The 12,731-nt window shown below is 31.4% G+C and overlaps 1 protein-coding gene across 1 annotated transcript in view; it reads left to right on the top strand.

The window, feature by feature from the left end:
• LOC131069343 (probable CoA ligase CCL5) overlaps positions 1-12,515 on the top strand; it is a 34,229-nt gene extending 21,714 nt beyond the window's left edge. Inside the window, exon 7 of the mRNA XM_059213707.1 lies at positions 12,192-12,515. Within this exon, the coding sequence (XP_059069690.1) occupies positions 12,192-12,305 (114 nt within the window). The 3' untranslated portion in view covers positions 12,306-12,515. The remainder of the gene's footprint in view (positions 1-12,191) is intronic.
• Positions 12,516-12,731: the final 216 nt, after the last annotated feature.

Raw genomic sequence — 12,731 nt, 5'->3', positions numbered from 1 at the left:
CAATGATATATGATTATTGAAGATCTGACAATCGGTTTGAAAGTTATGACCCCTAGAGCTTTGCATACTGAAAAATTTAATAAAATATTTTCTTAAATCAAAAGTTGGTTGGTTAGGGTTTTGACACCCAAAATAGGAGATTCCACTTTCCAAATAATTTTATGACATTTATACATTTCAAATAAAAAAAAGGTGAATTAAGGTCACAGGAAGACAGTCCTAGTAGTGCAAATTATGGCTCTGGCCTACAAATTATTATTATGAGAAAGCCCATGTGGCTATAGCATGTTATTTTTTGAATGTTGTAATTTCATTTCATTGAGATAATAGAAAGCAAGTGTTTATTTTCTTGCATTTTTTGTTTATTTCTCTATTGTTGTTGTGTGTTTGGGTTTGCAAGGGGAGTACCATTCATGACCATACATTTTGTTTTAAGGAATGTACCCTTGGCTGAATTGCGAATATTGTAAATATATTCTAGGCTAACATAAATATGTTTTATGTTAAATTATACTCCTTTAATTAATCATTCCAATTTTACACTCTTAGGTAGCACTCAATTTAGTATTTCCCATTCATCTATGCATTATAGGACCTTTTATTGTATTAAATTAATATTTAATTCATGATTATGAGTCATATATGACTTTAATACATCAACACTTTCTTATTTGGGCCTTACTTTAAGTGTGCCCTTTATCTTATGTCATTTTAAGCTTTAATGGGTCCTATCTCATTTCAAATTTCAATGCACCTTTTCCCCACTTAAATATTATCATTTTTCATATAAATTATAATTATGCTATCAGGGCCCTATTATCTTGTGACACTAAGCATTTGGGCATATTTTATCAGGACATCATCAATTGGTGAACAGTGTCCCATGCTTTTTGGCCAAAATTTTAGGAGGATAATATGTCAATCTTGCCATATTCAAATCTATATTCAATGCTAAAAATGGATTATTTTAAGTCGGCCTAAAGTTGAATTTACCTTGAGAAACTTATATAAAATATCACTCCTAATTCATTTCATCATCTCATTATTATCTCATTATTTCCTTCCAAGAGCAATTATTATGATTCAAGAGCGGATTTGAGTTTAAGGAGCAACAAGATATAGAAAAGAACCTCGTATTTATGTTTTCGTGATGAATTTATGATGGATTTTATGATTATTTATCATGTTGTTGCATCAACACATGGAGGACCTATCCTAAGACCATTGTATCATCAATTGAAGGTATAATCATTTCAATTAAGCATTTCTATTCAATCATTTCATTTCACATTTCTATTTCCTATTCATCGATATTCTAGGGTTGATTCCAACTTGAGATTTGACTAAGGCAAGCCCATATACAACCCACCACCATTTGTCTCCCCTTTTGTGTAGATATAGGCTCAAAAGTAGGTTTCAAGTTCAAACATAGTGCACAGGAGCATAGTACAAACTGAGACAAAGACAACAAGACCTATTTAATCATAAAAAGGATGACTAGGGTGCCTAAAGTCCTTGTCTACCAATACTAGGGTGCCTAGCACCATAGTCCATGTGGTTTGACTTAAAAGTTGACTAGACAAAAGATTGGAGACTCTTGAGTTCAATTTGACCCATGTTCCACATCAGACACTTGTTAGAACTATGGTGCCCAACCCCATAGTTGACGAATTTTGAGTTCATATTTTTGTGATAGGTTCCTTTTCGTATACCCTTTCCAAATATAGGTTTCTTCTCTAATTGTCAGCTTTGCAGTTGTTTGTTTATGTTGTTTATTGTCAATTTTGCATTATTCTAGCCTAGTTCTTTACAATCAATTTCAATCAATCAATCAACAAAAGAGAACAGTTAAAACCACATATTCCTAGCTCTACCAATAGCTTTGTAGTTGGGCCTATTGGTTTTTCCTCAATGTAATTGATGGGATTGGGTTCGATTCTTAGTTTACATATTAGACTAGTGAGTCCCATTTCCCTAAATTACAAGATTTAATTAATATTGGAATGCATATAAAATGTGAGTTAGTTTGATTCCAATGGAATACAGGTGCAAATAAGTGGCACAATTTGTGCAAGATGCATACTCAATAAGGGAGAAGCATAGATTTTTAATTAAGGTTGGTACTTCATAATCTAAGTCGGTTGCCCAACTCTTACGATTAGGGGATCAGTTTTTCTCGTAGGATGGTGCCTACAAATGTGATTGGGGATTGGTGTCTCCTTCATAGGTTGATATTTTTGTGGGTTGGTTCATACAAAATCATTGTAAGATCATTATTTTGTGATGCTAGTTTCGAGCAGTGGAACCAAGCAGTTATTCTCACTGTATTTTTTTCCTTTTGGTTTTCCACGTAAATCTAGTGTTCTCTTGTGTTGATTTAATGTTTCATCCCCCTCCCAATATATCAGTGTTCATAATAGACTAACTCTCCCAAAATATAAAAAATGATTTTTTTATTGGAGCCACTTCAAAAGGAGCGCATCACTCATGAAGTGATGGGAAATTTTTAAACAAGCGATACCATGTTTACCATGGATGATACATATGATATGGAACTCATGGATTAAGAAGATATGTTGAGTAGTCAAATTGACTAATAAGATACACTTCTATTTGAATCTATGTAGATTGTACCTCATGGTAATTTTTACTCAACATGTTTAGGGACATATATGCAATTTTTGAAAGAAAATAAATCCTAAAGGAAACTGAATCACTCAATGAATCATTCAACAACTCTAATAAATCTTCACAACTCTAGAAATTATATTTTGGTGGCGAAAGATGTGCAAGTAGTTCCAATGTGGGTGTTTATATTATTTCTCTTGAAGGGAAAATAAAACTCATATATCTTTTACTTCAGTTTAGCTACACAAAAAATGAAGCCAGATATGAAACTTTGGTGCATGGTCGACTGTTAGCAAAAAAAATAAAAATTAAGTAGTTGCAAGTGTTTAGTGATTTATTATTGATTATCAAATAAGTTATAGGAATTTCTATGGTAAAGAATGTCAAAATAATTTTATATAATCACAAATAATGGATTTTCTTAAGGGTTTGGAATTATTAAGCATTCAAGTAATTCCAAGAAACCTAAAAACGAAAGCTAATAGAATGAATCAAATCAAATCACAATTTGATATTAAGAGATATCTTGTTTAGAATGAATATACATAGTTAAGTTAATTATCAAACCTTTTATCCTCAATAGTAGAAATAATTTATAATTTTTTGAAATTTATGCTCAAATATCTTTGTTTTTTTTGTTTTTTTTGGTAGGTAATAGGCCGAAGCCGCAGTATTTTGAATTATTATTATTATTATTATTATTATTATTATTATTATTATTATTATTATTATTATTATTATTATTATTATTATTATATTTGATTAGATTGACCCTATACCTTCCCCATTTTTATGGAAGGCTCCCTATTGGGAATTGAACTTGGGTCTCCACAGTGAGAACCAAGTGTTTTAACCAGTTAAGCTCAACCCCTTGGATGCTCAAATATCTTTGTTATTGCAACAATCTATAGAATTTATAAATCAAGTACATCCAAAGAGAGTGGAAGCCTATGAAGAAAAATTAATGCAATTTAAATCAAACAATATTTTGAAAGGACTAATTAAATTTATGATTTTGTTTGATCCAAATGATGCAAAAATGGACAAAAGAAAATTGTACCCCAACAAGAAGACTATATAGAGATAGAAGTTAGTGTTAGAAAGAAGGTAAAAGTATGAAATATCACTACTCAATTTGAGAGGGATATATATTGATCTTTTTTGTAAATAAGGTAATAGCTTGAAACCATGAAGATATCAAAGGCTATGACAAATAAATTTTTCAACACACCATTGAGTTGACACCTAATTCAAAGCTAGTTTGATAAAAGAAAAGACTAATTAATCTAAAAATTTAATCTTCTTAGGAATAAAGAGCCCAATAAGTTGATTGACTTTAAAATTATCTTCCCAATCAAACACTCAATGTGGGTGTCAAATTTGGTTCCTATTAGGAAAACAAATTGTAAAATAAGGTTGTGCTCAATTTAGAGACCCTAACAAATCATCTCTTAAACATCACTACCCACTATTGTAATGGAGTAGATACTTCAAATAGTCATAGGATCAAAAAAATTCTCTCTACTCGATTGGTTCTTAGGTTGTTGTGAAGTAGGTAAATGGGATTCACTAGTCTAATTATGTAAACTAGGAATCAAAATCTATTTGCACTAACTTTAAATTCAAGAATAATCAATAGGCCCAACTTTAGACCTATTTGTGAGATGGGGGTACAATGATTGAGTTATTATATTGACTTTGATTTGATTTCAATAAGATAGAATGATTAAATCCAAGAACTAGGTCTAATGATGAGAAACTGACAATAATCAACATAAATAATAATCTATAAAATAGATGTGTAGTGTCGTAAATTTTACACCCTTAACTGGGTGGTACAATTACATGCTTAGGTCAGCACCCACCTTAGTGTGTTTTCATTTTGCATTTCAAATTCTTTTTAAGCATTTAATTCATTAATCTAGTTAAATCTAAAGTCTTTTTTCATCCCTCTACACATCAGTCATCACAAAATTGGGCCCTTTACCCTAAGTGTGCCCCTTTTTATTTTATTTTATTCTTCCAATTAATCATTTCATCAAATACCCTAATTATGTCTCATTTCAACCTTTAAGGCCCAATTTCGCATATCTAGACATCTCAAATTCCCATATACTCTTGGAATTTTCTCTAAAATCACAATATCTTGCTTCCCTGGAAATTTGGTGACAAGTTGGTCGGACCATGTGTTCGGACCAAGTAGGTACCTACTTGGTCCCGACTTTTTCTCCCTAAATTTAGGGGGCATGTTTTGGTGGTATTTTAATATTCAAATCCAAGAGATTTGCAGAAAATATTATTTCTAGGTCGGCCTATGACTCAAAACAAAGTTAGGGTCTAGTCCCCAGGATTTTGCAACTTTTCATGCCAAATCTGCATCTCAGACCCTCAAGACCTCAAATCTAGAATTTCAGCCTCCTATCAGCACAAGGACCAAGGTGCCCAATGCCCTAGTCCTATCAATTTGCATCAATTTTCAGCAACAGGTGCACCTCTGAGTCCATTTTCCAATCCTGCTTTCTGTATCTAAGATCTAGCAATTGAAGGAGCCTCTTGTGAAGTGAAAGTGTAGGTTATATGAAGTCTACAACAGCAAATCAAGTATTCACCAAGTCTACATCAAGCATTTTCAACATCCATTAGGAGCTTTGAAGACATTGAAGAATAATAGGAGATCGCCGGCTAATGATTGGCTTGTACCTCTCCCTTAGCGTTTGGTATGGTTTCATGTTATTTTCATGTCTTTGCATAAGCTTTATTTTCATATTTACATTCATACTTTAGATCTCTAGTTCATTTTTTATTTGAAGCATTTGCATTTACATTTACAAGCATTTGGGTTTTTCTCTCCAAAGCGTAGGGTAGAACTCTAAATTTTTTATTACTCTCATTTAGGATCTTCCATACACACAAGATTCTTGCACATACATTTTTAGTACATTATCAGCTATTTGTGGAGGTGGAAATCACCAAAACAAGGGGTTTGACTAAGGCAAAACCCTATATAGCCACCTAGGCACCCTTTTTCAAGTTGCAGGTGCAAGTACAGGAATCCAACAGACACATAAATTTTGGGATCGATGAAAGACATAAATACAGTCTTAGTGTCAAAACTTGATCTCAAATTACAGAGACCAGGGCGTGGTGCCTTGGGACAAGACTAGGGCATGATGCCCTAGTCCCTAAGGTTTTGCATCTTTCTGTGCCATATCTGCATCTCAAACCCTCAAGACCTCAGATCCATAATTTCAGCCTCCTGTCAGCACAGGGACCAAGGCATCCAATGCCTTGGTCTTGCTCAATCTGTATCAGTTTTTAGCAGCAGGTGCACCTCTAAGTCCATTTTTCAATCCTTATTTTTGTATCTTAGTTTTAATTTAGACAGAATCTGCATTTTCAGTTTGTGTGTGCTTCATTCCTCATCTCCTAGCATAGTTGATTGTGGCATCATATTTTGCATATCTACTCCTCATTTACAACAAAGGAGTAGAAACCCTAAGAGATATTCCTTGACTCTCTCTTCCCTACAAGAAGTAATCAAAGGAAGATATCTCCCTAGGCTCTTTTGTATTCCACTATGTGTACATGAGAGTGGGATTAGGTCTTAGTTACTTGGTTCCATTTTTATGCTTCACAAGATGTGTAGACTCTAAGTATAGATCTCTGGAAATGAGAATCATAGAGAAACATGTGTCTACAATTTGAGCCTAAAAGTGTTAGAATATGTGGTTGTGTGTCCTAGTTCTGAAGGTGTTTGATGCAGATATCATGAAAAAATTCAATATCAAGATCTTTCTCAAAATATCCCCTTGAAAATTTGTCAGAAAAGTGTCAAACACTTTGGACTTGTCTAAAATGTCCAGGGTTAACTACTTCTTCAAAGTTTAAATCTCTTCATCTTAGTCTGCACTTCCTGATTCTATAATATTTCTCTACTAAACCTAAAACCCGCACACAAATGAGAGGGAAATGGTGTTGGGTGTATAGCATTTTACCTATGTCAAACATTAGGTTTGGAATTAACCCTATAATGATGAAATGATAGAAAAGAGAGCTTACCTTTGTAGGTTAGAGGCTAAAAACCTTAAGGAAATGTTGAATTCACAATATTATACCTCAATCTTGATGTACTTAATGATGATGCAATGCTCTTTGGATAGGACCTCAAGGGTTGATTCCACAACATAGCATTACAAGACAAGATCAATCATTAAAGCCCACCTGCATGAATATTGTTGTAACTTGTTTCTCCTTAAAGCTCAAATCTGAAGAAATTTGTTCTTTATACTTTCTCTAGGATTTGATTGGAATGTGGATTAATAGGATGAAAATAAATGAAGGAAGATTCTCTTATATAGGGTTACCAAGGTATTTCATAAATTAGGTCAGCCTCCAATCGTCATATTAAAATACCAAGATCACAAATCAACTAGTGGGAACTAATACACTGACATATTCAAATTTAGGACCAATTTTGGGGGATTATGGTTCCTAGTACCCTAGTCAACCTAGAAAGGGGTGGGATAAATTGGTAGATTTAGTGTACACAGGCTCACGATAGAAAATCAAATTACCATATCATCATATGACAATAGTTTTGTAGTACAAGGATAGCAATAGTCTTGGAAAAGAGCTAGGAGGAGACACAATAAGACAGAGGCTCAAAAAGGAGTATGAAATTGTAAGGGGTTACAATTTACCACACTATATTTATCCCCCACTTTAGTAGGAGTATGAACCTACACTCATACTCATGATAAAGTGGGAGAGAGAGAGAGAGAGAGAGAGAGAGAGAGAGAGAGAGATTAAAAAGAAATAAGATAACATTAAGTTTGAAAGAACAAGCCCCAAAGCTTAGGATCTTAACTCACACAATCACATACAAGGAAGGACACACAAAAATCAAGACAAACAAAGGTAAACAAAAAGACGCACAAAAGGGTTAGTGCTATAAACAAAGGCTCCAAGTCAACTAGTTAAAGAGACCTCGATAATCATAATGTTTCAACCACTAATACCATTTGCAAAATGTTATTTCAAGAGAACAAATAGTCCTATAGCATTCAATAAATTGATGAGACAGTAAACCATGATCTGAAAAATAGCAAGGTATGTTATGTTATGGGTTCATGGGGAGAGGGAGAGAGAGAGAGAGAGAGAGAGAGAGAGAGAGAGAGAGAGAGATGGATTCCATGGGACAACAAGGTGTATTATATTGTGTGATCCATGTTAAATAAGAGAGTTAAATAGGGCTAGAAAAGTATGTTATGCCAGTTGGCTCGCACTAAAAAAATATTACAAACAAAAACCTCTTGTTTGCTAAATAATCTGAAAGTTGGACTAAAAAATGGGTGTTGCAACATGCACTACCACAAGGAGTACCAAACAAAAACCCTCTATTTTTAAGTTCATCTAAAAACTCGACTACAAAATGGGTTTTGTAGTGTACACCAACACAAAGATTGCCAAATAAAACCCTTTGTTTGCAAGGTAATCTGAAAGCTCAACTACAAAATGGGTGTTGCAGTGTGCACCATCACAAATAACAAGGAGGCTTAATATTCCCCCCACCCCTTTAGGTTCCAACATACCTCCATCTTTACATATTAAATAAGATAGAAGTCCACATCAAGGATATACACCTTCACCACCAAGGAGATATCTTTTAAGAAAAAATACATTCATTCCCAAGCTAGAAAGAGGATACAACTCTTTAAGAAAGGAAGAGATAGTTGTAGAAGAGATATCTTGTGCAACAAGTGTAAAGGGATTCTTATCAAGGATATATCATTATCAACGGGGGAGGAAAATACCTTTTCCTAAAGATATCTACCTCCAAGAGGAGATTTTAACAAATATAACATCTTCAATTATAAGAAGGGGAAGGAGACCAAGGATACACATCTTCCCTATTGCTAGGAGAGGGGATTCTTGATGAAGGATTGTACACTTTCAACACCAAGGAGAGATCATTTGCAAAAGGCACACTTTTGATCAAGGAAGAGATCTTGATCAAGGATACACATCTCCAAGAAAGGCTAAAATTCTCATCAAGGACAAACAATTCTATGCAAGAAAGTATATCCTTATAAAGATACAACTCAACAAAGTAAAATTGAATCCTTAGAAAAGAGGGAAAAATACTGAAGACTTTTTTTTCCTCCAGCATGGAGATGAGAATAACTACGCTATTATGTTGCTAGCCAAGTATTATTACAAATAAAATTGTACCTTCGTGAATGAAAAAGAACCTCCACAAAGGTAAGCTACTAAGGTCACATAGTGAGGAGCAACATAATAGGGCCAAAGAGTGCTAAGGCACTACATTGTCTAGAAAAAAGAATGAGGTCCATTGTAATATGGATACAACCTTTATCATATAAATCTTGAACAAATTATTTAAATTCTCTATAATTAGCAAGATAGTGAAAGTAACTTTGATGAAAGAGACAAAATGTATTACCATCATTTCACTTAAATTTATTTGTGTATTATATGAAAGGAAAATTAATATTTTTATCACGTTTAAGTCTCCAATAGATTTTTTCTACTAGATTCAAATGAGTGTCCACATTGATAGGCCTTGTCTCTTGTGGGATGGGAAGGTTAGGCTTTGGCACAAGCATAGGTAAGGAAGGAGGAGGAAATCCTACACCTACTCTAGTGTCTTATGATGAAGGTTCTATAGGGACTTGTATTCCTTGTTCCATCTTTCAAAGACCTTGTCCACTATATCCTTGTTTAGAAATTATGACATCCAACTTCATAATTTGTTTGCAAATGTGAAGGAGAAGGACTTTCATCATATACCTCATTGAATTTTGTTGTGTAAGTATACTTTGAAGGACCAAAGGGATGAATAGATGAATTAGGATGGATCCTTGTAGGGGAAGGCACATCTTTATCATAATTATTCATGTCCACTTGAGGGGTAATAGAGTCCTTTTTGGAAGAAGTTTTCTCATCATATAAAGCTTCATCTCTACTCAATGTTATATTAGATGACATATCTTTAAGGAAATGTATAGCATATATTAGACCTAGAGTACAAAACATATATGTAAACTCTAAGTATAGATCTATAAATGAGAATCAGAGAGAAACTTGTGTTTATAATTTGAGCCTAAAAGTGTTGGACTACGTGGCTAGGCATCCTAGTCCTAAAGGTGTCGAATGTAGATATTGGGAACAGATTTAGGATTAGAATGTTTCTCAAAATATCTCCTTGAAACTTCATCAAAAAGGTGTCATGCACTTCACACTTGTCTGAAACGTCTAGGGTTTTCAACTTCTTCAAAGTCTGAACCTCTTCATCACAATCTACACTTTTTGAATCTATAATTCTTCTCTAATAAACCTAAAACCTACACAAAAGAGAGGAAAATAGTTTTGATTATACAAGTGTTTGCCTAGGTCAAACCTAAGGTTTGGAATTAATTTAATAATGATAAAATGGTAGAAAAGAGAGCTTACCCTTGTAGGGCAAAGGCCAAAAACCTTAATTAAATGTTGAATTCACAATATCATACCTCAAGCTTGATGTTTTTGATAATGATGTATTGGTCTTTGGATAGGACCCTCAAGGGTTGATGCAATATCTTAACATGACAAGACAAGATCAAATATTGAATCAATCTTTCAATGATCTATACATATCGTCTTTAGTAACTTAATCAACAAAATCATCCTAATATATTCTTATGATCTTTGTGTGTTCTCAAAATCAAAAGATGATCATTTTGATCACCTTGAAAATATTTTCTAGAGGTGTCAAAAATTTGAATTTTCTCTTAACCAAAACAAAGTATTTTTTAGAGCACCACAAGGTAATCTTCTCTAACATATCATTTTAAAAGAGGTAATATATATAGAGATCTAGATAGAATCAAATCCATTATGGATTTATCTTTACCAATAAATAAGAAGGTTCTCCAATATTTCTTAGGAAAGATTAAATTTGTAGTTAGATTTATTTCATATTTTTAAATAATAGTTTGATTCATAACTCTAATGCTCAAGAAATATAAGGAATTCAAATGGACCTCTTATGGAAGATAGGCTTTTGAAAATGTTAAACTAGTGATGTCAACTACATCGGTCTTAGTTAATGGTGGCTTCTCAAAAAATACTTTATAATGTATGTACATGAAGGAGATCATGATATAGAAACAATACTAACTTAGAAAGAAGAGATAGGCAAAGGAGAATATCCTTTTCTTTCAACTCTTGAATCATGAAATATTATGAAACAAAATATATATTTTTTGAAAAGCAAGCTTATGCCTTATTCAAGGTCTTAAATAATTTAGACACTTGTTATCTAGGAAATAAGATTACTATCTATGTGGCTCATCTAAGAGTATGTGAGTACATCTTGAAAGGATAAGGATAAATCACTAAGAAAAGGACCAACTAGATAACTAAGATTATTTAATATGATAAAGAAGTAAAGCCTACTAATCTTGTCAAGGGAAGAGCTCTTTTTGAAAAAAAAGCCCAAAATCAAAATTCAATAATAGAGAGAGAAAGAATTAGAAATAATTTTGATTAATCAATAGAGAGATTCTAAACTGGGTACAAAATTGGAGGTAAAAGTATGAACTATGAACCTGTCTATTCTAAAACTATTAAGCTATCTTGTTTTACTATTTTTTGAATGAATGGATTTTAAGAATCTTTAAAATTAATAAAATTTAAAATATTGTAAGAAATAAGAATACACCATTAAATAATTATCGATTGACCACTTGACAAGCTTAAAATTAAACTATATTGTGTATTTATTTTTAAATTAATATATTTATGTTTATTGAAATAAAATATAAAAAATGTTATTTATATTGTACATATACCAATAGTTATCTCTAATCTTGTATAACTATCTACTCTAGTTTATATTTTTTTTAGCACATACAAGATGTAATATATAAATTATTTATGACCCAAAAAAATGAATTGCATCAATATGTTGCTTCATACTTTGAAATAGGAAAGAAAATAATTTTTACAAGCATATTTATAATTCTTGTTTCTATTGCATTTGACCACTTATTACAATCAAGAGCATTAAACATACTAAAGATATAATTTTCACAAATACAGTTCTTCATATTATTATGTAAAAGACAATCAACATATTAAACTTCCATGTTACAAATATAAATGTCTTTAAGATTTAATTAATAAATGAACTTATCTCAATACAAATATGTGTATTTAATAAAATTAGATTTTAGTAAGATCTTAATTTGTAGATTTCTTAATAATAAGATGTTATTATCATGCAATATTATGATGTAAATTAATTAATGTGGACATCATATAACATTTTTATGATATATTTGTTTATTAGAATTTCTTATTTGAATTTATTAAAATAGAAAAAACTATAAGAATAGAAATCCATTAAATAGAATCGAGAATAACAATATTTTAAAAAATCTCTTTTTTATAATTATATTAATTTAACAAAATACATTATATAAATAGGAATTAAAAAATAAAATTTTAATTTTTTTTTTTTAATATTTTTTTTATATATTTTATATAATGAATTTGTACAGGTGGCACCATACAAAAAGGTTAGAAGAGTATTGTTCATTGATTCCATTCCCAAATCTGCTGTTGGAAAGATTCTTCGAAAAGAACTTGTGGAACGTACAACTTCAAAGTTATGATTAAATGGTGAAAATGTTGTATATTAATGTAATATTATCATTAGTATTTATATATTGCATGTATCCTGAACAGTAATATAAATAGACATCTTTAGAATTAGTAAAAAAAATGCATTATGGCATTATAATCTTTTGTAATCTTGTCATATGAATGACTTCACCATTGACATGTTTATTCTCTTGGATGAAAGATACCAACTTAAATTTTTATATTTACTCAAATATATATAGTTTTATCATATGATATATTTAATATTTTTATTTTAATATTTTTATAATAATTAATACAAAAAAGTATGCCTCACAATTGGATTCTTTAATCAATATAGATAAATGTGCATTGAAAGATAATAATGTTTATAAAAATATATTTTATTAATAGTTTTAAAAATAATTTTTTTGTTTCAAAATAAATTAATTTAATTA

The sequence above is a fragment of the Cryptomeria japonica genome, chromosome 10, assembly GCF_030272615.1.
Source record: "Cryptomeria japonica chromosome 10, Sugi_1.0, whole genome shotgun sequence".
NCBI classification, from domain to species: Eukaryota; Viridiplantae; Streptophyta; class Pinopsida; order Cupressales; family Cupressaceae; genus Cryptomeria; species Cryptomeria japonica.
Note: the sequence above shows the minus strand (reverse complement) of the source record. Positions and strands in the feature narration are given on the sequence as shown.